Below are 26,368 nucleotides of genomic sequence, written 5' to 3'. Positions count from 1 at the left end.
CTATACACATTCTTGAATGAGCTCATTGTCTTCCTTAGAGAGAAACATAGATTGACTGGGAAGAATATGAAGCTGTTATGAACAAACCTTTGTTAGGCCATGATTCATAACCGAATAATGGGTATGGAAGAAAAAATATTAGTTTATCATGGGGTTTAATATTTTTTTTTAGTTTTTATAAATTATAAAATTTTATTATTGATCTCTTTATAAAAATTCCACATTTTAGTCCGCCCCAGATGATCATGCAAGCAAATCAAACAATTTTTTAATATACTATTTTGGTTAGTCAATTTTGTCTTTTTTGCATTTCATTTTTATTATATTTTTAAAAACAAATATACTTAACATACGAGTACGTGTGCGGACGCACGGGTAATACACCAGTACTGTGTGAACGCACGGGTAACATATCAAAATTCGCACGAACGCACAAATTTTTACATTTTTTGTACAATTTAAAAAAATAATGTATTTATTCAAGGAAAATGCTTATTAGTAAGAAAATAGAAAAACAAGAAATGCAAGAATAAATCCCAACCATCCATCATCACCACAACCTCCATGATCTCTATTAAAAAGGAAGTTAAATTTAAAATTAATTTAAAATTCTCTACTAAAATAGTGACACATATTCATTCTTGCATTTCTTCTTCAAATTCCTTCGTACTAAATAGCATTACTCTTTATTCAAACATGAAAAAAATGTGTTGTCTTCTAAAAAATACTTTTAATTTTATATACAATATTTTTTAAGATAATATATGGAAAATTAAAATATATATTATTGATGCAAAATAATTTAATTTTTCTTTTAAATATATATATTTTTTAAAATAATCAATTTTTTTGATAAAATAAATTATTTTTTTTTAAATATATATTTTTTTTAAATAATCAATTTTTTTGATAAAATAATTTATTTTTCTTATTTAAATTTTTTTTCTTTTAAACATAATAAATTACTTTCATACAATAATTTTATTTTTCTTATTTATATTTTTATTACATTTTGATAACAAAAGAGTGCGTACCGCTCTGGTATCCGTGTGAACGTACGGGTAACCATACCAGAATTCGTGCGAATCCACGAGTTATTATATTGTTTGTACAATTAAAATATTAAATATAAATATATTTAAAATAATTTTTAGAAAAATATGTTTTTTAATTATTTATGTTGTCAATATTTTTATTTTAAAATTATTTTTAATTTAAGATACAATATTTTTTTAGATAATATTTAAAAAAAATTAAAATATATATTACTGATGTAAAACAATTTTGTTAAAACAGTTTTATTTTTCTTTTAAAAATATGATTTTCTTTTTAAAACGGTTAAATTTTTTTGATAAAATAATTTATTTTTTTATTTATATTTTTAAAATAAAAGTGTGCGTACCACACCAATACCCGTACGAATGCACGGGTATTCCGCTAGCTTTACATAAATTGATTTTTTTATCATAGCTAAATTTTAGTACAAGTTTTGTTCAGAGACAAATAAACACTTTATCTTTTACTCTAGTGAGGGCGATAAAATGAATGAATTTGAAAGATGCATCCAAATAATCCATTAATAATTTATTAAATTTTTCTTAAAAAATTCAACTAAATTTATTAATTGAAAATAAAATTCATTTAACTTATCTAATTCCTTTTCTCAATAGTTGGATATTCATTCATCCATAAAATTATTTTAAACATTTTAATTAATTTGTTCATGGTAATTTATTTTATTTTTAAAATTTTAGAAAATAAATTTATGAAAATCCCTCTCTAAAGTATTTTTTTACAAATTATATAAAAAGTATTTTTAAACTCCTTCCACCCTCCTGTATAATGACAAATTCATTGATAATACTGTATTGTATAGTAAAGTTAAAATAAAATTGGAAAGATAACATAGAAATATAGTGATAGATACATTGATGTGATTAAAATGGAACCTTGCAGCATTTTTTTGAAATTGCATTCTCAAAGTGTTTGCAGTGAAGTGCAATATCACTAAGATTGTTGACTAGACACGTGTGTGTATATATATATATATATATATATATATATATATATATATATATATATATATATATATATATATATATATATATATATATATATATATATATATATATATATATCAGGGCCGGTCCCGACTTTCTATAGGCCCAGGGCAAACAAAAAAAATAGTCCCTTAATAAAAAAGCAGACTTTTACTCGTCTCTAAAACGAAAACAAATTTCGTAGACAAGATAAAAAATATGAAATTTTGGTTGTTTCTAACAACAAAAAGAATTTCAATGCGGATAAGAGTTTCTAACAAAAATTTGATAATAAATGAATTATTTGTATGATAAACTTTTAAATATTTAATTATATATAAATAGTCTCTAAAATTTATACTAAAATAAATTAAAATAAAATTATAAGAATTATAAATTAAGATTTATACTAATATAAATTTAACATGATAATATTGTTTACCGATATTTTATTAAGAAGCATTTTTTTTAAATAAAATATTTTTGTCTTTTTTAAATTGTGATTTATTAAATGAATTTATATAAATTAATGCTATACTAAATTATTATAATTTTTGATTTATAAGAATTGATAATTTATATAATACTAAACTTTTATTTTTTTATTAAGCTTTAAAATTGCTCTATATTAATTATGTTATAATTGGCCACAGAAAAAATAAATAAACTAATCTATAACTAACCTACTATTATGTTCAGTAGATTTTTTGTGATGATACATACATATGCACCGGTTTTGCAAGTAAAAAGAATTGAAAAAGAACTGGACATGAGAATCGAACCGCTGACGTTATGTTCCATTAGATATAGCTGTGCCGCTGGACTACATGTATCAATTGGTACTCTTAATTCGCTAACCATAATACATTTTATTATTACGGTATTTATAATTTCTAATTCACTTATTTTGAGGCCCCCATTTTCTTGAGGCCCTGGGCTGTGGGCCTGCTTGCCCGGGCCCAGGGCCGGCCCTGATATATATATATATATATATATATATATATATATATATATATTAGGGGTGGCAAAACGGGGGGCCCGCCCCGCCCGCCGCCCCCCCCCGCCTTATGCCCGCCAAAAAACGAGCGGGGCGGGCATGCCTGCCAAGTAAAATGGACATAAAAGTCATGCCCGCCCCGCCAAGATGGCGGGTTGGCGGGCGGCGGACTTACCCGCCTATTTTTATTTATATATTTTTTAATAGATTAATAGGCTCTTTTTACCTTTTAATTAAACTTTTCACTTATTTTTTAAAACAATTTTTTATAAAAGTAATTTTTAAACAAATTTACTTAAAAACTATTACATATATTTATAAATAAATGTATAAAATAAACCATCAAGAATTGGAATTACTAGAATTAACTAAAAAAAGAGTGAATTTTGGAGGAGGAGCGGACTTTGGCGAGCGGCGGGCTTTGGCGGGGCGGGTATGGGGGGCGGCGGGCTTTGGCGGGGCGGGCTTTGGCGAGCGGCGAGACTAAAATCCCAACCCAACCCGCCATTTTTTGGCGGGTGCGCGGGCGGTCCGGCGGGCCCCGGCCCGTTTTGCCACCCCTAATATATATATATATTGATCTTACCGAGCAGATCAGATGGCCAGCAACAATGAAGACTTGAAGTTTCGAACGGTTGAGAGGGGAAAAAAGGGGTTGTACCTGCAAGGCACTCCGATGCCAAAGTAAGTATGTGTTCCACAAGGTACAACAAAGTGAGAGAATTTTGGGGTAAGAAAAGATTACCTTGCCCTCTATCATAAGAGGGCTATTTATGGGGTGCCCTTATGCGAAATTGGCTCCGTCCTCTGAGGCGGAGATTTTGGTGACACGTGGGCTGGCTGCTTAACAGGCACGAGTGTGCCTCGTGGTCGGTTGTCCTAGGCGTCTGCCCGGAGCGGTCTGGAGGAGGCTACCACGCGTGGTCCAAAGCGCCTTGGGCCGAAGGTTGGATTGGCCCAATTAGATTTATTGGATCGGCCCAGAACATGAGCCCCCCAAGTCGTCGCTTCTGCTCGTGGGAGTGACGACTTTAGAGGAAGTTGATCCGGGGGATCTGCAGGGGACGCGTGCCCAGGATATCCGAAGGGGGATAGTCCTGAAGCTTACGGGGAGAGAAAGGGTTAGGCCGGGATTCAGGAAGCGTACCATTTTGGAGAAGTTAGTTGGGGGGCGTGTCGCATTTAATGCGAAATGATGGCTACCCTATACCTAGGCTGCTAGGGTTAATGATGGCCATGCCGTTTCACAGTGTTGCACGTGTGGCGCATGTGGCATCCTCAACAGCCTATAAATATCAGGGTTTTCCATTTTCCCCAAAATTTTCAATTTCCTTCACTTCGTTTTCTCTTCTCTGCTGCAGACCGAGAGTTTTGCTGTGGTGATCTCCTTCTTGTTCTTCATTTTATCCGCAAAAACCTTACTTGTAAGTTCGTTTTTGACTTTGTTTTATGGCTTTTCATGCTTTGATGTTTGTTAGGAATCGATTGCATGTGGTTAGGGTAGGTTTTTTTAGAGATGATTTTTGGTGAAGATATAGGGTGAGACTATCGGTAGGTGGCGGAGATGGAGGATTTCTCTGTCGCTTATGGCGGTGTACGGTTGAGCTTTTTGCTTGAGGGTACCGTTTAGCCTGTTGATGGCGGCTTGGGAGTATTGATCAACCGTGACTGTGTTTTTAGCGTTTTTTTTCTAGGAGAATAGGCCGTTATGGCGTAGCGTGTGTCTTCCTTTTGCTCGGATTCCGTTTTTCTAGATAGGGGCAAGGTCGCGGGCCGTTCGGTCTTTGGACTGTTGGTGCGCCCTTTCACTCTGAACGGTGGTGGAAGGGTGGATTTGATTTAACTTTTGAATTCACTATTCTCCCCTGTGTTTCAGGTGAAATATGGCCGAAGTGGGACGTCAGTCAGCCTCGGGTTCGTCGTCCTCTACTCCCCCGACCGGGCAGGAGGTGCCCCTGTCGGCCTGGGTGGTCCAGGAAGCGCTTGACGTCGAGAGTTATTTTTTGGAAGATGACTCGGATATCTTCACGGAGGTTGGGGGTTACGTGGATCCTTCCGGGGATACCTCCAGGAATGGGTGGTCGGTTCTTATCCCGGCCGAAGGGGATCGTATCTGTGACGTATATACCCCCGATCTGCTCCCCATGTATGAGGTAATCTTCCGGGAGATGGGGTTCCGCGTGCCTTTTTCAAAGTTTTAGATGGCCGTTCTTAACCACTTGGAGGTGGCCCCTGCGCAGCTTCATCCTAATTCGATCGCTTTCATCCGGGCGTTCGAGCTGGTATGCTCTCACCTGAAGATAGGGGTGACCATCCCCTTGTTCTTTTATATATTTTGTGTGCAACGCACGGTGAGGAACGGTTGCTTTGGATGGGTGTCTTTGAAGCAGTCAAAGAAAATCTTCAAGTCTTACTCGGATTCCCTGAAGGGTTATAAGCCCCGCTTCTTCCTCATCCGTCCTCAGTCTCGGGAGGCCCGCGACAGTATCTTTGTTAGGGTTCCGAACGTGGACGTCAATGGTCGTCCGGTGCTCAACGATATTGGGGAGCCAGTCACCACTCGGAGACATAAGTTTAGATTTTTCTGGTCTCGGGATCATTTTGAGTACGGCACTGACCAGTATATTACCAAACTTTCGGATTTGGATGAGGATGCGCGGGGGGACTATGCTCTCCTTCAGAACTTCGTGCAGTGCCTTCCCGCGGTCGCCAAGGTGGACCGCTCGGGGAAGCCTGTTGTGGACGAGGATGGGGAGATTGTTAGGGAACCGGGCGTGATTAGTATAAAGGAACTCCTGGCTAGTGGGACTGATGAGGGCGCGTTTGCCTATCTGGGTATCTGCCCCTCTCCCCTATGTTTTGTTATTTTAACTTGTTATTTTGTTGTTTGTAGCTTTTGGTAGTGGTCTTATGACGGACTGATCCTCATGTTTTTATTCTTTTTTGCAGAGTCGATGGATCGAGCGCGCCATGACCGGATGCTCAGACAGGCGAGCAAGGCCAAGGGGATTGTCAAGAAGAGTGCTGGCCCTAGGTTGGCTACGGTGCAGAGGTCTCCGGCGACGGGCTCGGGCACTTCCTCTTCTTCCCCAGCTGCTGTTGGTTCCCCGTTGCGGGCTTTTGACCACGGCGAATCCCTGAGGTTGGTCACGGTGCTTCCTTCCCCTCTTCGCCAGCAGCCGGATCCGGACGCGCTGATCCGTCACAAACGGCAGAGGGTCGAGGCCGTGGATCTGACTCAATAGGAGGCTGGCGATATCTTTACCATCCCTTCGTGCTTTCTTCAGCCCCGGTTCTTTGAGGGAGGGCCTTCTCTGGCCATTCCCCGTGCGGAGTCTCTCCACATCGAAGGTTTGGAGCCTTCTGTTCGGCAAAGGTTTCTAGTGCAGGATGCTTCGGCTCTGGTTCGGATCCTCGAGCTGGCTACCCTTTATGTCCGCTCGGCACCTCTGTCTGCGGAAGCGGCGAGGCTGCTCGAGGAGACCGTTAAGGTGAAGACGGCTGCTCTTGCGGAGCGGGACCAGATGCTGAAAGAGCAGAGCGAGGAGTTGGCTACCGTGAAGGCACGTCTGATGGCGAAGGAGGATGCTCTGGTGGACGTGCAGGGTCAGTACACTTTGCTTTCTCGGACTCTGTATGGAGCGATGCTGTCTTCCTCGGTGAAGGAGGCTTGTCTTCGTCGGTCTCAGTCCCCTGCTGAGGACGAGACGGAGGAAGAGAGGGCCCTCTCGACCCGGGTGGACTTGATTCAGTACATTCGAGTCTTGGGGGGTGATTGTGTCGCTGCTGCCGAGGACACCTATGATTCCACCGTGGCCCAACTCAAGTTGAAGAATCCTGGGGTAGAATTGGTGACCGAGGGTACCGGGCCGTACCATCGTGTGGAGGGTGACCAGATTGTCTCTCCGGTCTTTAGGGACGAGCCAGCGACTCAGGAAGCCGAGGAAGTTCAGATGGAGGAAGGTGCTTGAAGGTTCTTTATGTTTAAGTGTTTAAGTGTTGGGCCTGCGAGCCTTTTGTTTTGTAAAGCTATTTCGGGGGGAATGCCCCCCGTTTTGATTCTGTAAGCATTTTACCAGCTCGGTCTTCGTGACCGTAGTTGGGCACATTTCTGGGCTTTTTGCCCGTTTTAATTAAAAGTACTTAGTTTTTTAACGCCTTTGTTTTTTGCGCCTGTTTCCTCGAAGTTTGTGTGCATGCGTTCTGATTTCTTGGGTGGCGTTTCGCCAGTTGCCAAAGTTCATTAATGGCTTGTTTATTTCCCAAGGGCTACCGTTCCTTTTCCTTCTCTATAAAGAGAGGTCTCATGGGCCTTTCTTTTTTATTTTTACGCAGGAATGGATGGCGCTAAGGGAGGAAAGGTTTCTTCAACCTCGAGCTCTCGCGGAGCGAAGAAGGTGAATGAGAAGAAGAAGGTTTCGAATGGCTCCGCTTCTCGTTCTCAAGGGGCCCGGGGCCCGGATGCTCGAGCTCAGCTATCTAGCGTGAGGGTTGTGGCTGACGCTGAAGGCTCTGAGACTGAGTGGGATGAAGATTGGTATCAGTATCTTCATTCAGAGGAATTTGCCCGTCGGGCGGAGTGAAGCGTTTTTCTTTTTATTTGGTGTTTTGTAACTCCCGTGAATGATGAATAAAGTGCTGTTGTTGTGTTTTTCGTGTGTTTATCTGTTTTTTATTTTGCTTATTTGGAAGATTTGCTCGACTGTAACGTATTGATCGCCAAGTGTGTGGAACTGTGGTCGATTACCGGGGACATGTGCCTGGCAGGGGGTGAGTCTCGGATTTCGTTGTGCTGAGTTCTGAGGCTTATGACGTGAATGGTCCCCTCGCGAGCGGGGTGTTCTGCCGACATGGTACTTGTTTACGACGGGAGTGCTCGGTATTCGTGCCCCCCGAAGGACAAGGAGTTCGCTCGATTAAGAGAGTGGATTTCTGTCTTTTTGTTTTATGTATTTAGGTGCTCAGAGTGTACCTGGGTCGCACCTGTGTTTTAGCTGTAATATTGTTTGAGCTTTTCAGTGTTCCAAGGTCGAGCGAGTTCTTCTCCTTGTAGGTTTTCCGGATAATACGCCTCGTTTTCGGTCTTTGCTCGGACGCGATAGGGGCCCTCCCAGTTGGCGGCCAATTTGCCCTCTCGGTAGTCTTTGTGGTTTCTTTTGAGTACTAGGCTGTCAACCTCGAATTCCCGTTTAATGACCTTTGTATCGTGTTATGGGGCAATTTTTTGCTTGAGCGAGGCTTCGCGGAGTGCGGCTCCCGTACGGATTTCTTCGACCAGGTCGAGCTCTTCTCTAATTGCCTCGAGGTTGCCTTCTGTTTCGAGAGGTTCCTCGGTGCGCCTGGTGGGCACGTGTACTTCGACGGGGATCACGGCCTCTGTTCCATATGTAAGTTGGAAGGGGGTCTCCCCGGTGGTGGAATGTGGGGTGGTGCGATAGGCCCAGAGGACGCTGTGTAATTCTTCGACCCATCCTTTTTTGATCTCGTCTAGTCTTCTTCTAATGCCCCTCAGGATCACTCTGTTGGCGGCCTCGGCTTGCCCGTTCGTCTGGGGGTGTTCAACCGACGCGAAGTGTTGTTTGGTTCCTAATTTTGTGACGAACTCTTGAAAGCGCCCGTCGGTGAACTGGGTACCATTGTCGGTGATAATGGCCAGAGGTACGCCGAATCGGGCGAGGATGTTCCTTTTGTAGAAACGGAGCACGTTCAGGGACGTGATCTTGGCCAATGGTTCGGCTTCGATCCATTTGGTGAAGTAATCGACCGCGACTATGAGGTACTTATTTTGATTGCTCCCGGTTACGAATGGACCGAGGAGGTCCATGCCCCACCAGGCGAATGGCCAGGGGGACAACAGAGACTTGAGTTCGTTGGGCGGCACGAGGTGCATGTCTCCGAAGCGTTGGCATTTGTCGCATTTTTTCACGTATTCTTTGGCGTCGTGCTGCATGGAGGGCCAATAGTATCCGGCTCGGAGTGCTTTCCGAGCGAGGGATCTCCCTCCTAGGTGTTGGGAGTTGATTCCTTCATGTATTTCCCAGAGTATATGGGGGATCGTGCCCTCGCCGATGCATTTGATGAGGGGTATAGAAAATCCTAGTCTGTAGAGTCGATTTTCGATCAAGATGTAGGAGCAGGCTCTCCTCCGGACTATGGAGGCCTCTTTGGGATCGTCGGGTAGAAGGTCGCTTGTTAAGTAGTTGTATACGGGGGTCATCCAGCAGGACGCATCCCCGATTGCGTTTACGAGCGTTAGCCCGGGCGAGGATTCGGTGCTGGGTTTTGGCAGTATTTCCTGGATCACGGATTTGTTGCCCCCCTTCTTCCTCGTACTGGCTAGTTTTGACAGGACATTCGCTCGAGAATTGTGTTCTCTCGGGATATGTTTTACTTTGGCGCTTCTGAATCGGGCCAGTCTTCCACGCACGAGGGTTAAGTATTCGGCGAGGGTCTCGCTTTTGACCTGATACTCGCCCGAGATGTGGGACGCGACAAGTTGAGAGTCAGTGAATACCTCGATTTCCTCGGCTTCTAGATCGTTTGCAAGGCACAATCCGGCGAGCAGAGCTTCGTATTCGGCCTGATTGTTGGATGTTGGGAATAAGAGGGATAGGGATACCTCTATGAGAGTTCCCTCCCTGTTTTCTAGGATAATACCTGCCCCGCTCCCGGATGAGCTTGATGCCCCGTCCACGTACAGGGTCCATTTTTGGGCATTGTTGTTTGTTGTCTCGGGGAAGGCCATTTCGGCCACAAAGTCTGCTAGGACCTGTGCTTTGAGGGCCTTTCTCCCTTCGTACTTTATGTCGAACTCTGCGATAGCGACCAGTGGAGCATCCTCCCGGCCATGTCCGGACGTGCTAGCAATTGTTTTATGGGTTGCTCGGTTCGCACGATTATGGTGTGGGCCAGGAAGTAGTGTCTGAGTCTTCTCGCTGTGGTCACTAGTGCGAGCCCGGCTTTTTCGATCTGTTGGTATCTGACTTCGGGTCCTTGGAGCGCTTTGCTCGTGAAGTAAATGGGTCTCTGACCCTCCGGGGTTTCTCGTACTAAAGCTGCACTGACGGCCTCGACGGCCACGGCGAGGTAGAGATACAAGGTCTCTCCAGCTTCGGGTCGGGATAAGACTGGTGGGCTCGAGAGAGCCTGCTTGAGATGGGAGAGCGTACGCTCGCATTCCTCCGTCCATTCGAAGGCGGTTTCCTTTCGTAGGAGTTTAAATAGGGGCAGGGCATGCTGAGCGGATTTGGCCACGAACCTGGACAAAGACGTGAGCATGCCGTTTAGCGTTTGGATTGATTTCTTCGAGTTCGGAGTGGGTAGGTTCGAGAAGGCCCTGCATTTGTCTGGATTTGCCTCGATTCCCCTTTCGGTCAGGTAGAAACCGAGGAATTTTCCTGCTCGGACGCCGAAAGTGCATTTCTCGGGGTTGAACCTCATTTTGCATTTTCGGGCTTGCTCGAAGACCATTTTGAGATGGGCGGCATGATCGGTTTCCCTTTGGGATTTGACGATCATGTCGTCCATGTAGACTTCGAGCATATCGCCAATTTCGGCATGAAATACTTTGTTCATCATGCGTTGATATGTTGCACCGGCGTTCTTTAGACCGAAGGGCATTACGTTGTAGTAATAGTTGCCCGATTCGTTCATGAAGGCCGTGTATTTCTTGTCAGTTTTAGACAATGGGTATTTGGTTATACCCGGAATATGCATCCATAAACGATAGTAATTTAAAACCGGCGGAATTATCAACTAGTTTGTCTATATTGGGCAGAGGATAAGCATCTTTTGGGCAAGCCTTATTAAGATCAGTGTAGTCAATGCACATGCACCACTTTCCATTTGATTTTTTAACAAGTACAACGTTGGAGAGCCAAGTGGTGTATTTGGCCTCCGATATAAATTTGGCCTCTAGGAGGTCTTTTACAGCTAGTTCGGCCGCGGCCGTTTTCTCTGGTGATTGCTTTCTACTCCGCTGGGTGACGGCCTTGCAAGCGGGGTCGATGGTCAGGTGATGGCAGGCCACCTCTGGGTCGAGTCCGGGCATCTCGGCTGCGCTCCAGATGAACAGGTCAGCGTTCGCGCGGAGGCAAGCTTTGAGTTGTCTTTTGGCGAGCTCCGGTAAGTCCGCTCCGATCTTGACTCCTCTGGTCGGATCTTCCCCGGAGGCTACGAGCTCGAAATCTCCGTCTGGAATTGGCCGGAGGCCCTCCTCAGATGTCCTCGAGTGGGCGCCCTGCTCGGGTTCTTTAAGGAAGTGGTTGTCTAGGTCGACAGTGTCGATGCGCGAGACTGGTAGGTTGGGCTCGGAGATGGCAATGGTCGCTGCATTGTCTTGAAGGGCCGTTTTTATCAAACTTAGGCCTTTGGCGGAGGCTTCGAAGCACCTTCTGGCTGCTTTGATATCGCTGTTGAGTGTCGCGACATGTCCTTTTGTTGTGTAATGTTTGAGTTTAAGATGCACGGTCGAGGGGACCACGATCAGTTCGTCCAGGGTCGGGCGTCCTAGGATGCACTGGTAGATCGAAGGGCAGTCGATGACCAGGAATTGGACTTTGATGCCCCTTGCGGTTTCCGCCGATCCGATGGAAACGATGAGCTCGACGAACCCCCATGGTTTCGTCACGGTGCCGTTGAAACCTTGTAGGTCTGATCCCACATAGGGGGTAAGGTGGCTGTCGTTGAGTTGCAGTGTTTTGAACAATTGGGAGTACATGATGTCCACCGAACTCCCTTGATCGACTAGAATACGTCGCACATCAAAATTGGCCATCCGAGCCCGGATGAGGAGGGGAATGGTCGCGTTGGGCGCTCCGCCTGGCAGTTCCTCTTTGTAGAAAGATATAGAGGATCAGCTGCCTGTGGCTTGGTCGAGAGCAGCGGCTTTGTTCGAACTGGCCGAGAGTAGTTTGTCGAATTTTCGTTTTACGGATCCGACGGTGAGTTTGCATAATCCCCCGCCGGATATGACCATGGCGGAGAGGAATATTTCCCATGAGCTGTGAGGAGAGGGGGCGGTCACCGATTTGACCCAATCAGGGAGGTAAAAGTCTTCCGGCCTGGTGACGCTCATGGCTACTTGCATGGCGCGCGTATCCTCCGCCGGCTTTTTCTCGGTGATCGGTTTGGCTTCTTTGGCGGCCTCTTGTTTCTTCGCGTATTGCTTCAGGTGTCCCTCCCTGATTAATATTTCTATGGCATCCTTTAGGTGGATGCAGTCCTCGGTGTTATGCCCGTGGCCTTTGTGGAATCGGAAGAACTTTGATTCCTCATATTGTATGTATGCCTGGGCTTTAAGGAAGAACTCGTCCAGAGTGGCCGGTGTTTCGATCCCGACGGCTTTGGCGAAGTCTGAGCGTGGTCAGAGGCCTCGCTCGAGCAAGAATTTCTTCATATGGCCAGTTGTGGATACTTGCACGGCTTCCTTGTTGAATCTATCTATATAAGCCCGTAGGGACTCGTCTTTTCCTTGGATGATGGCTTCCAAGGAGGCTTCTGACTTGGGGTGTCTTCGGGAGGCCGTGAAGTGTCTGGAAAAAAGTTTCCCGAGCACCTTCCATGAGGTGATGGACTCATCGGGCAAACTCTTATACCAAGTCATGGCTCCTTTGCGCAGGGTGGTAGGGAACAAACGACATTTGATGGCACCGGGCACTCCTCTGTAGTCGAGAAGGGCGTCGATGTTCTCTATGTGTTCGTCCGGATCGGTGGTCCCGTCGTATGTGCCCAGCGGTGGGGGTTTTTCAAGACCGGCCGGTAGGGGCGCTTCCAAGATTGAGTGGGACAGAGGGCCTCTACGCTCTTCTTCGTCGTCGCTGGCGGAGGGAGTGGAAGAGTGGCTCCGACTCCGCCTGTGTCGCCTCCGATTATCGTCGTGCTTTGTCGGGGTGACCGAGATCTTCTTTTTGGTCGAGGAGACTGTGACCGGTGTCGGGAGCGGTGGTCGCTTGACCCTTTCTTGGAGGACGGACCCGCGTTCTCCCTGGGGGAGGGAGACCGAGGGCGTTTCTTGGGAACCATGTCGCGCTGAGAGCGATGCTTGTGACCGGGGGGAGTCTTCGGTCGGTGTTTTTGCTCGAGTGCCCCGATCCTGTCGTTTTGCTGCTGAATGAGCGCGTTAGTCTGGGCAAGAACGGCCAGAACAGCGATCATGGTCTGGTCTTGGGGAGTCTGACCTTTGGAGAGGAAAGGGTTGCCCAAAATCTCTTCGTGGTTGTCCTTCCCGTCTGTATTCTCGAGACGCTGGAGTGCATCGTCTTGGAGATCTCTTGGGGAGGGAGATGCAGTGGCACCGTCGCAAGGGACGGTGTTCCTGGATGGAGGTACGACGATGGAAATGTCGTTTTTGGTGAGTATCGTAGCATCTAATGAAGAGGAGTCTTTGTTATTTCCAGCCATGAGTGAAAGTTAATTCGAGCTTTGGTTCCTTGGTTCTTGCAGGAGGCAAGAGTGGATCAAGAAAGTGCAAGAAGAGGAACGGGGGAGCTGGATTTTCCCACAGACGGCGCCACTGATCTTACCGAGCAGATCAGATGGCCAGCAACAATGAAGGCTTGAAGTTCCGAACGGTTGAGAGGGGAAAAAAGGGGTTGTACCTGCAAGGCACTCTGATGCCAAAGTAAGTATGTGTTTCACAAGGTACAACAAAGTGAGAGAATTTTGGGTTAAGAAAAGACTACCTTGCCCTCTATCATAAGAGGGCTATTTATGGGGTGCCCTTATGCGAAATTGACTCCGTCCTCTAAGGCGGAGATTTTGGTGACGCGTGGGCTGGCTGCTTACCGGGCACGAGTGTGCCTCGTGGTCGGTTGTCCTAGGCGTCTGCCCGGAGCGTAGACATGGCAATAAAACCCAGACTCACGGGTACCCACCCGAACCCGCCCCGAAGTTGACGGGGAAAACCCGCTTTGATTGGGTTTGGGTTCGGGTTTGGGTTTTCCCCGATTAGAAAACATGGGAATGGGTCGGGTAATGGGGACACTAGTACCCACCCCGAACCCGTCCCCGAACCCGCCCCGTTTATTTCAATATGTACATTATTATTTATATTTCATAATTTATATTAATAAATATGTGGCTAATATTTTAATAATTTGATTTGTATTTATTATTTTAAATATTTGAAATATATGTATAAATTTTGTTGAGCTTGTTTTATTTTGTTATTTATAACGTAATTTGATTTTTGAAAAAGTAAATATTTTTATTAAAAAAAATGATTTTACGAAATAGATGGTGGCGGGGCGGGGATACCCGAACCCAACCCGAACCCGTCAAGGACGGGTTTGGGTTTTAATTCCCCATCCCCGTTTGGGTTTGGGGCGGGTAACGGGGATTGATTAGGGATTCGGGTTTGGGTTTGGGGAGGTAAAAACCGTCCCCGACCCGCCCCGTTGTCATGCCTACCGGAGCGGTCTGGAGGAGGCTGCCACGCGTGGTCCAAAGCGCCTTGGGCCGAAGGTTGAATTGGCCCAATTAGATTTATTAGGTCGGCCCAGAAAAAACACACACACACACATATATATATATATATATATATATATATATATATATATATATATATATATATATATATATATATATATATATATATATATATATATATATATATATATATATATCATTTTGAAAAAATATAATTTTTAAATTATTAAACATTTAAATATAAGTTTTATTTATTTTATAATTTAATAATAAAGTCTTTAATTTTTGTTTATTAATTTTGTAAACAACTTAAAATAATATGATATTTTATAATTGATTTTTTTTTTTTAAAAATATGGAAAACGAGTAGTATGAATAGAAATGTGGGTGTGCAATTAAATTGTGATGCATTGATTGCCTTTGGTGTTTTTATCAATTGGGCCATGTTTGAAATATAGCGGCCTTAAATTATAATAGTACGTTGTCAAATTTATTGGAAATTTCTTTATAGACCCCAAATTTTCTTGGACACCCGCAGCAAAAATACCAAAATGTATTTATATTTTGGAAATGCATCTTTGAGATTACTTTTTTCTAAAAAAAAAGTTAATTTTGGAAGTGCACTTTCGAAAACACCAAAAAAATGTGTTTTCAGAGATGCATTTCCGAAATTACCTTTTTTTTAGAGAGGGGTATCTTCGGAAATGCATATCCAAAATATTTTAATTTTTGGTCTTGGAATGTTTAGGAAATACATATCCGAAAAAATTCAATAATTATTAAAAAATTAAAATGAAGGTGAATCAATACAGTTAATAGTATAATTAATTATATTAATTAAAATATATTATTAAATATATATCATTATAATTAAGATATAATAATCATATTAACCTAAAAAATATTTAAATTAACACCATATTTACTATTTTTTTTATGATACATAAAAAAAATCATTTGAAAAATTAATGTAATTTGAAATTTATATTAAAATAAGAATAGAGTAGTAAATAATTTTATTCTTATTTGATCTCTTTTATTTTAAATTTTTGTTGAATAATTATTAATATATTTATTTTTTTATATAATTATAATTATATTGTATAGTTATAATTTTAGTAATTATTCATATGAAATTTATTAAAAATGATTAAATTTTTATGAGTTGTTTTTTTTTTAATTTATAATTGAAATTAGAAAAGAAACATCAATTGTATAATTATCACTATTATTATTCATAGCTTATAAATTATATCAATTTTATTATATCTGAATTAATCAATATCTCAAAATTTTTAATTTTTTGGATTTTGATTAATTCGGATACACATATCCGAAAAAACCTCTAACCATTTTTTAGGGGGTTTTTTCGAATATGCATATCCGAATTAATCAAAATCCCATTTTTTTTTGTGTTTTTGAAGATGGATCTCCGAATTAATCAAAATCTCAATTTTTTTAGAAATGCATCTCAGAAGAATATTTCTTCGAGTTTCCTGCAGAGATTTTCACCGCTGGGGTCCGTAAAGAAATTTCCAATTTATTTTAAAGTTCCTTTATTTTATTTGAGTAGTGATACATACATAGAAGTGATACATAGACACCCATACATTGAGTACACCCAATTAAGTGACATTTCTTATGACTCATCCAAACAAATATTTGAATTAAAAATCAAAGTAAAGACAAAATAGTAATGTTATTTGAGAAAATAAGTTGACACCAAACTACACTTGTTTAGTGTATGTATACGATGAGCAATAATTTTCTTGAGTTAGTTTTTTTATTAATCTTTCATTAATATGATTTGAAAACTGTGTTTTTCAGCCACTTACCATACTTTATTAATGATTCTTATTTAAAGATTAATAAATTCTATTCACAATTAAATATAAGATATTAATCACTTATTTGAGATATATTTTATAAATAAAATATATTAAATAAATAGTTAATAGTATGGTCGTGTAGGAAAGACTGAAAAAATCTGAAGTACAATGAGGCCAATGTTTTAGACTCTTAAAAAAGAAATGTCTCATATTTATATAGATCACCTTGTTTATAATGAGCGCTCTGCTGGGGTAAGTTGGGGAAGGACGTCAGACTCGAATGGAGGAAGAGGATCACAAAGCTTAAAGTACTAAGAGGGTGAAAAGAATGGAGAATGGTCAGGAAAAACAAAGTCAACTGATTGTCAGAGGTAATTTGCACTTTGATCAAGCAATAGGAAATGAGAGTACGACATTCATCTCATATAAGACAATGGTCACATGTGAGGAAGCTATGGAAAGAGTATAGACAAGCAAGAAAACAGCTGATGGGGAGGATGAAGTAATTAGTGATTTAGGAGAACTGAAGATTGAAGAGCATAAATTTGGTGAGTGTTAGTGTAATACCCCGATATTTTGAAATTAATTATATAATTGATTATTTAATGTTTTGATGTGATTATATGAATTATGGTGATTTATAGATGATATTATGTGAGGTGTGATGTTTGTATGATGTGTGTGGGATAGTTGAATTAATGTGTTAATTAGAATAATATTTTCTTTTTGATAAGTTAATTAAAATAATAATATAAAATAGTCTAATTAGCATTGTTATTATTTAATTAAATAAAATAAGAGTTTATTTCAAATAAGTTAGTAAGGACAAATAAAAAATTGTTTAAAGATTTCTACCACAACTTATTCACTTTTGATACTTGTATAGGAACTTGGGAGCAAACTAATGTATCTTTTCCTATCCTAAACCTTCATGATATGAATAATTCGGATGATGCTATCAGCTATGCAGAAGTGAAGCAAACTGTTTTTCAAATGTCTCCTTCAAAATCTGTTTTTCAAATGTCTCCTTCAAAATCCCTGGGTCCAATACGGATGCACAAATATCTTGTTTCTTTTATCTTGAAAACAATTAATATTTAAAACAAAATAATTAAATAAAATAAAATAGATTTTTTCACTCATAATTTATAATAAAAAAATGAGTATTTTTTTTATTATAAATTAGTACGGATGGATGGAGTAGTTGTTATGATAAACTATAGGGAATTTTTTTATGCACCCATATGCATACTCACATATCTGCGGTGAAAATTCTAAAATACCTCTATATTTTAGATATTCATTTTCGAATATACTTTTTTCTAAAAAAAAATGTTATTTCGGAGATGCATCTCCGAATCAACATTTAAAAAAAAAAAATCTTCCGAGATGCATATCCGAAATAACTCTTTTTAAAAAAAAGTGTTTTCGGAGATGCATCTCCGAAAATATTTTGGGATTTTACTAAAACGCAAACAGTCACCACCACTTCTCACATTTTGTTTAAAACTCAAATTTCCTTCTTCAAACCCATTGCTCCCAAGTTCCAGTCAAGGCACATTTTTCATTCAAGCTCAAATCCAAAGCTCTAAGTTTCATTCAAGTGGTACTCAAAGCTTCCAAAAATTGTAAGTTTCCAACACTTTCAACTCTAGCTTGAAATGTTATTAGGGCTGTTAAAAATTAGGTTAATGGTGTTTAATGAAGTTTTTTATGCTCAATGATAGTGTTTGTATGTAAAAAGTGCATTTTGTATGAGTTAGGGCAAGAAATGGCAACTGTAAAAAATGGTTGTCGGATGTAATTTCAGAAGTGCATCTCCAAAAACACCTCTAACCAGTTTCGGATATGCACTTCCAAAATTTCCTCTGAATTGTTTTTTTTTAGTTTTCACCTTGTATGTTCACTTTATCCATGTATTTTCAGGTTGCTTGCAACTTTGTGCTATGATAGTTGATCTTCTTAATACTTAATCTCACCATGCTTGTACGACATATATATGTTTTAATTTTTACAAGAAAATGACTGACAACGCAGTGACCAATTGACTTAGGCAGGGAGGCAGACATAGACAGCCTCAGCTCGGTACGAGAGAGCCGCGCTGCAAGGAGTGACTCAGGGACAGGGACGAGTCCGAGTCACAGTCCAGATGGATGAGGTGCCTGCAAGATCCTCATTTGCACCAAGGAGTCGGCTGTCTTGGGCGTCTTCCTCTCGCGAGGTTAGACGGGAGGAGGAGGTTCTCGAGGTTCACCCTGAGCACGACGATGATGGCCAGGACGATGCTCAAGATGCACAAGATGATGGCTAACCGGGCGGGCCTTCAGACACGTCTGTCTTGATATACTATCATGATCATGCCGCTCGACATATTTGGGACGGCGAGGTTGTTGTTTTATTGCACTTTCTAATTTAACCGTTTTAATTACAAATTGTTGAAATAAATTCAAACGGTTTAACTAACATTGTTGTTTTTTGTTGTGACAGGAACGGGCGCCTATAAAATCCGTGAACCATTCGCTGAATTTTTTTTAGATTTTTAAACCACAGGATCCGTGGTTTAATGGTGTCGTAGCTGGATCCGGGCTTGGCGGGTTATGCATGGCCGGCTATAGTACCATTAGCCACGGCATGCAGGGGGCATTTGCCGAGAGGTGGCATAAGGAGACGTCGTCATTCCACTTTCCTGTTGGAGAGTTGACGATCACCCTCCACGATGTAGCCTGTATGCTTCATCTGCCGATCAGAGGAAGGTTATTAGACCATGCTCGGATACAACAAGTTGAGGCCATCGAGTAGATGGTGGATTATCTGGGTATGGACCCATATATGGCCGATTTTGAGTGCAGACCAACGAATGGGGCGCATATCCGGTTCTCCAACATGAAAGAGATTTATGAGAACCATTTGGTGGCGGCAGCAGAGTCCGAGGCGGAGGGGGATGGTGTTTTTGTTGAGTATCACAGAGCTTGCGCCTTGGGGTGTTTGTTCATGTTCCTGGTCGGCACGTCCCTATTTGTGGACAAAAGAACCACCTACAAGGACATGACATACCTCAGATATTTTATTGATTTGACTACAGTTCACGAGTGGAACTGGGGGCCTGCCATTCTGGTATATCTGTACCAGAAGCTGAATGAAGGATGCAACTGGAGGACCAGACAATTGACTAGCTCTTGCACACTCCTCACGGTACATTTATTTTTAATTATATCACATTTTAAGCTCTTACTCGTGTTTGTGTTTTAATATATTATCGTATTTGTGTTTCAGAGCTGAGTTATCTCTTACTTCCACCGCATCCATGACTACGATCCTGATTCGTTGTACACTGACGCCATGCCTATGGCTGCACGATACGTCCTCCAAAGGGGGGATCAGAAAATGGGACCATATCGTGTATACCTCGACCGCACTGCTATTGATGACATCAATTGGACGCCCTTCAGTGGTTACGGTGATGTTGTCTCATTCGACCACATCGCATTATACTCCATATGGTTGGCATGTGGGGCCAACACCATGGTCAGATATCTGCCAGAGCGGTGCATGAGACAGTTTAGGCGTATGCAGATGATATCGAGATCTCCACTTGAGACTGCTCCCGACATCGTTACCCGCCGAGAGCTCACTGCTATATTTGAGGATTGGGTGCATCATCTAGTCCCAGGGGAGTATCGGCGTATGCGGGCCATCCAGAGATGGCAATGTGTAGATGGGTAAGTGACATGGTTTTATCAGGTGTCACATCCTATCATGACACCCGATGCTCCATGATGCCTACCTAGGCCAACGCCCGAGGAGATCTTGGAGAACCAGCAAGCTGAGGATGACCATGCCACTGATCTTCTGTCGATATGTCAGCAGATACAGTTGATTGGGCAGGAGGCATGGGAGAGAGATCATTGAGCAGGGTAGTTCAGAGGCGGTTGCCATAGTGCAGAAGATGGTCAGTGAGGCGTCTGGTGCGGCAGCGTATAGGAGATAGAGGAGGTCGCAGGGATTTCGCATTAGGCATACTCAGTAGTAGTTGCATATTTATGTTTTATTTATGCCTTTTTTTTGGTGTTGTAATATTTTGACATTTTGCACTTGTCCAAACAACTATTTTTATTTATATTTTGACATTTCGGTGTTTTATTCTAGTCTACGATTTTTTATTTTTGTTACAGTTTGTCGGTCTATAGGAGATATTTATTTCAGTCACAATACACCGATTGTAACAATGTAATGTTGTTGTTTTTAAAAAATGGAGGACTCTGAGCATATTTCAGATATGCAGATCCGAAACTGGTTCATAGTATTTTCAGATATGCATATCCAAAATATTTTAAAATGAGATAGGGGTGACTTCGAAGGGTATTTTGAAATTTTTCAAGGGTGTTTTCTATCCTATACGAGTGCATAGGAAATTCCTTAAACTATATCAATGTCTAATGATTGGGCCATAAATTGGGTTCAAAAGAAATACATTATTAGGCCCAAAAAAGTTTTGGTTTAATTGACTATATACATGTAAACGAGCTACAAAAAGAAATGGATTAGTGTACGATGTTAATAGCGGTGTTGAGCTTGAGCAAGCAACGACTATGATACTTATCGATTGTCATAAATAAAGGAAATTTCTTTACACACCTCCTAACTTTCTTGATCACCTCTGGTGAAAAACCCAAAATACCCTCACTTCGGAAATGCATTTTCGAAACGTTTTTTTTTTCAAAATTTGTCTTATTTCGGAAATGCACTTCCCAAAACACGAGAAAAAGGTGTTTTCGGAGATGCATTTCCGAAAAAACCCCCTTTTTTGGATTTTCAGAGATGCATTTCCGAAAACACTTTTTTTTTTTTGGGAGAGGGGTGTCTTCGGAGATGCATATTCGAAATATTCCAAGACCAAATTGGTTTTGGAATGTTTCGGATATACACTCCCGAAAGAATTCAATAATTATTAAAAAATTAAAATCAAGGTGAATCAATACAATTAATAGGTATAAAATCAAGGTGAATCAATAAAATCAAGGTGAATCAAAATTTGCTAAACAATTTTAAAGTTAAAAATTATTTTACTATATAAATCAAAAACATTTTAATTCCATAAGTAAATTTTGAATTATATAGAATTAAATATAAAATTTATTCATTAAATAAAATTAAGACAAAATCTTTTTTTAATTTTCTTAAATTAAATAAAAAATTATAACTCATTTTTAATTATGAATCAGAATAGAAATATATAAATATATAATAATAATTATTAATTTTGTAAGTGAAATATATAAATATATAATATATAAATATGTAATAATTAATATATAAATATATAAATATATAATAATTATTATAAATTAAAACACTCATTTTTTTTAATTTTTATAATTATTATATAAATATATAAATGTATTTATAATTAATATATAATAATTATTATATAACTATATAAATATAATTAAAACACTCATTTTTTTAATTTTTTTGTAAATACATAATAATTATTATAAATATATAAATATATAAATAAAAAATTATAACTCATTTTGTAAGTGAAATTATTTTATTTTTTTTAATTAAAATTATTTTAAATTTTAAAATATGAATTAAAATAAAAATATATAATAATTATTATTCATAACTCATAAATTATATCAAAATATATAATTTTTATTATTCATTACTCATAAATTATATCAAATTTATGATATATGAATTAATTAATATTTTAAAATTAATTTTTGGGATTTTTAGATTTTTTTTTGTTTTTTCGGAGATACATCTCCGAATTAATCAAAATCTCAATTTTTGAGATTTTTTCGGAAATGTACTTCCGAAGTCTAAAAAAATTTAGAAAAAAAAATTTCGGAAATGTATTTCGGAAGCAGAGGTAAAGAGGGGTTTTTGCTGGGGGTGATCCTATAGGAAGATGGGTAAAGAAATTTTCTAAATAAATAACTATATACTAACATAACATAAACATAAGCTTTAATTTCAGGATAGTTTAGGCAAGTCACGTGCATTGTGGGGACCACTTGAATTACACCTACTAGTACTATATGATATTAATATCATCAACGTGACTTTACACTAAAAAAATTAACAGCGGCATTAAATTAAGGATGAATGGGATATATTCAAAGCAACCATGTTTAAAATAATCAAAAAGAGTAATTAAGTTAAACAGTTTAGGCATGATTATGTTAGTACATGTCGGGACAAGGGAGTGCACGTGCGTCGCCGAAATCATCGTTGTGTATTTTTGAAAGAAGGAAGAAAAGATGTGGGGCACGTGCCTCTCAGTCAACGGTCAAAAGCTAGGTTTAATTAAGCTTTTCATTAAAGATTAAGATGAGAAAGATGATTAGGATCCCTTGCCCTCAAGTTTTGTTTTGAGAATCTATTTTCTCATCATCACCGTTCAATTTTTTAAGGGTCCTGCTAACGAGTACCCCAGGGGCACTCTTTAAGCATTCCATATAAAGAGTATATTCCTTAAATAAATTATTTATTTCAATTTCTAATGTATTGAATACAAGTATTTTAATAAAACAAACTATGTTATTATTTAAAAAAGTAAGTTATTTCCATTTCTAACACATTAAATACAAGTATTACTTACCTTTTTTAACTCTTAACAAGTGCCCCTGGGGCACTCGTTAGCATTTCCCATTTTTTAATCAAGTATTTATGATGATCGCCTTTACTATAAATTTAATTGAATACTTAAATAGTGTAAAGAAACTTTACACTGTCAATAAATTATAACGTTAAATTTTAATAAATATTTGATTTTTTTTAATGACATATAAAATAATACTACTAATATTATAAAATATTTTACATTGATAGATTATAACTATTGACTGATTTTCATTCAACTCTATAGGTTTTTTTTACATCACGCAAAATCTAATTTTATCCCTGTTTTTGTGAATGCACATTCGGAATCACCTCATATTTTAAAAAAATTTGATTCATTATGTAGATGCATCTACGGAAGCATATAAAACAAAAGAAAACACAGTTAATTTTATCTTATTTTCAGTTTAGCAATACTTCTGTAGATGCATCTACGGAATGTGGTGAAAATAAAGTGTTTCGTAGGTGCATCTACGGAACAGTCTGCTATTTTTTAAATTCATGTTATTTTCATTCAGAAACTTCATTTTTAAAGACATACATTTTCAGATTCAGCAATGCATTTTAGAGACAACAATAGGTAGACGAATAAAAATACAATATATAAATAATTTGTGATGTTTGAAATTTGGGATTGAGAGAATTTGTGAGTGTTTAATAGTTGAGAGTTTGAAATGAGAAGAATGAGGAAGGGGAAGAGTCTGGCGCGAGGTATAATGTCAAATCATTCCGTAAATGCATATACGAAAGTCTTCTGCATGTGCATCTACAGAATAAATAAAAAAAGGAGTGTTTCCGGATATACATATACGAAAGCACGAGGACAATTTTATCAATCAGGTGGTGTGCCTCATAGCTATGAGGTGGGTTAAGAGATTTCCTAACTATTAATCTCATATATTATTTTAATCTCATATATTATTTTGAGATACTGTTTTGATTTTAATATTTTATTTTTTAAAATTTTTTTTAGTTTTCGGGAGAAAAAATATATCATAGTATTCTGAAGGTTGACGGAGGTTAAAACAAATCTGATCTTTAGATTCTCTTGAAGAACTTTTCATTAAATTGAACATTTTAACTTTTAATTTATGAATTAAATATCTCTACTTGATCTTTGTTATCAAGTAGAATTTTTTAAGTACATTTTTTAACTGATTCTCTCGTGGAGGACCTTAACATTCTTAAAAATATATTTTTTTTTATGTATTTGAGTTGTTTTTCCTCGTGATATAGAAAAGGTATTTATAGAAAACTATGAGCTTAAAGTTTATAGAACTCCTAAGAAGTAGCAACTGCTCCTTCTTGAATAAAAGAGCTCTTGACTACTTATTTCGTGTAAAAATTTTTTTCATTTTTAAAAAAAATTATCCATTACTATAGTTTTAGTGTTAACAATTGTGACAATAAATACACATTAATATATTGAAACCTCACTAATGGACATCTCTATTTTTTGTTTTTTAAGAAATAGAAAGGATTTTTACTCACTTATTTCTTAGGTAGTACGTAGTTATAGACACAGTAAATGTTATTGTCCATTTTCCTCAAGGCAAGCCCTCTATTACCTGAGGATTATATTTTGAATGGATGTCTATTGGTGCTCACAAATATATCACTAAAATATTAATATTTTAAAAAAATATAAAATAAAGGTCGATATATTTAAAAAGATAAAAATATATAATTTTAAAATATATTAATTTAAGAATATTTTAAAAGAAATTAATTAAACATATAGTGTAATTTAAAAAAAAGTTAATAACACATTAAAAATAATACTTTAATGAATGTTATATATTTTAGAATTTTATTTGTTTATGTAAAACATAAAATAATTTATATATATATATATATATATATATATATATATATATATATATATATATATATATATATATATATATATATATATATATATATATATATATATATATATATATATATATATATATATAGAGGAGGGTTATATTTACTCTAGGACTAAGTTATTATAACTTACTCCAAATCTAGACCATTGATTCTTTTCAATCTAATAGTTAAAATAATAAATAATTAAACGTGGAGAGAGAAAACTCTTACTTATTATTTTTGATTTTTTCTTTAGCCACCTCCCTATGGGGGTCACCCCCAGCGAAAAACCAAAACTACCCCTGCTTCGGAAATGAACTTCCGAAGCGCTTTTTTTTTTGAATTTTTTTTGTCTTCGGAAATGAACCTCCGAAAATGTCAAAACTGTTAATATTTTCGGAAGTTCATTTCCGAAAATATTTCTGCATATACAAATTTCCCTCCTTCACTATTTCATCATTTTTCTCCAACACTTTTCCAAACCCTCTCCAAAACCCAATCAATCTCCATCCATTTTTCGTCCTAAAATCAAGTTTCAAACCGTTGATCACGTTAAAGGGAGCATAGAAAGCTACAATTTCAGGTAAACATCACTTATTTCATTCCCTATTTCACTACATTGATTCAACAAAATTCTGCTGAACACTGATATAATTCGGAAGTTCATTTCCGAAATATGTTACCTAACATATTTTGGAAATGAACTTCCGAAAATAGGCCTGGCAGTAAAAAAAAAACAGTTTTGGCCAACTTTTGATAATTTATTCATTTGTTAGGTATGGTGCATCCGGACAACATTGTGCAAGACGATGGACTATTAGTTCCAGAAATTGTCAACGATAATAACGATCCGGTTATTGACGTTACTCCTATGATCAATGCGGTCGATGTTCGGAAACATTTTACAATTGATCGGAGCTTCGGCGATCGCGAACAATTGCTTGATTGGGTTCGGAAGGAAGCTAACAAAAATGGATTTGCAATTGTTATTTTAAGGTCGGACAACGGAAATAGTAGGCGGAAAGCTTTCGTTGTTTTGAATTGCGAACGGGGTGGTAGTTATGTACAATCAAACCGGGTGCTAAAACACGAGGACACGGGGTCGAGAAAGTGCGGGTGTCCGTTTAAGTTGCGTGCCACTCGGAGGGTTGATGATTTGTGGCGGTTAACCGTAATTTGTGGAATGCATAATCATGCCTTGGATGTCAAGTTACACGGGCATCCAATGGCGTGTCGTTTGTCCCGTGAAGAGAGGAATGTGATATCGGACCTAACGATAGTCAAAGTGGCGCCTCGCAACATACTTGCCAATTTGAAGCGTAAGAAACCGGATAGCGTTTCAAATATCAAGCAAATTTACAATGAACGGCACAATCTCAAGGTTTTGAATATGGGCCCTCGGTCGGAAATGCAACAACTTTTGAAACAACTAGGCGATAACAATTATGTTTCAAGCTTCCGAACCTCCGAGGACAAAGTTACGGTGCGTGATATTTTCTGGACTCATCCCGAAAGTATCAAATTATTCAACACATTTCCAACCTGTAGATGTTTTGATTGGCTGAAGGGGGAGATTGTAGATGTTTTGATTGGCT

At 38.9% G+C, this 26,368-nt stretch overlaps 3 protein-coding genes across 3 annotated transcripts; 1 reads left to right on the top strand and 2 right to left on the bottom strand.

Annotated features, from left to right (window-relative positions):
- Window positions 1–8,245: 8,245 nt before the first annotated feature.
- Window positions 8,246–10,225, bottom strand: LOC131648949 (uncharacterized). Its single transcript, XM_058918687.1, has one exon. The coding sequence runs from the start codon at window positions 10,223–10,225 to the stop codon at window positions 8,246–8,248; it is 1,980 nt and encodes a 659-aa protein (XP_058774670.1).
- A 2,501-nt stretch (window positions 10,226–12,726) lies between these two features.
- Window positions 12,727–13,437, bottom strand: LOC131648948 (uncharacterized). The gene has a single exon (XM_058918686.1). The coding sequence runs from the start codon at window positions 13,435–13,437 to the stop codon at window positions 12,727–12,729; it is 711 nt and encodes a 236-aa protein (XP_058774669.1).
- A 6,194-nt stretch (window positions 13,438–19,631) lies between these two features.
- On the top strand, window positions 19,632–20,015 carry LOC131648947 (uncharacterized). Its single transcript, XM_058918685.1, has one exon. It carries the CDS (start codon window positions 19,632–19,634, stop codon window positions 20,013–20,015), a length of 384 nt encoding a protein of 127 aa, XP_058774668.1.
- The last annotated feature ends 6,353 nt before the right edge of the window (window positions 20,016–26,368 follow it).

The sequence above is a fragment of the Vicia villosa genome, linkage group LG2 (assembly GCF_029867415.1).
Source record: "Vicia villosa cultivar HV-30 ecotype Madison, WI linkage group LG2, Vvil1.0, whole genome shotgun sequence".
Lineage (NCBI taxonomy): Eukaryota > Viridiplantae > Streptophyta > Magnoliopsida > Fabales > Fabaceae > Vicia > Vicia villosa.
Note: the sequence above shows the minus strand (reverse complement) of the source record. Positions and strands in the feature narration are given on the sequence as shown.

Bases quoted from the DNA above. Each gene is read 5' to 3' on its own strand.
- LOC131648947 (XM_058918685.1), top strand. From the start codon at position 19,632: ATGCCTATGGCTGCACGATACGTCCTCCAAAGGGGGGATCAGAAAATG.
- LOC131648949 (XM_058918687.1), bottom strand. From the start codon at position 10,225: ATGGACGGAGGAATGCGAGCGTACGCTCTCCCATCTCAAGCAGGCTCT.
- LOC131648948 (XM_058918686.1), bottom strand. From the start codon at position 13,437: ATGGCTGGAAATAACAAAGACTCCTCTTCATTAGATGCTACGATACTC.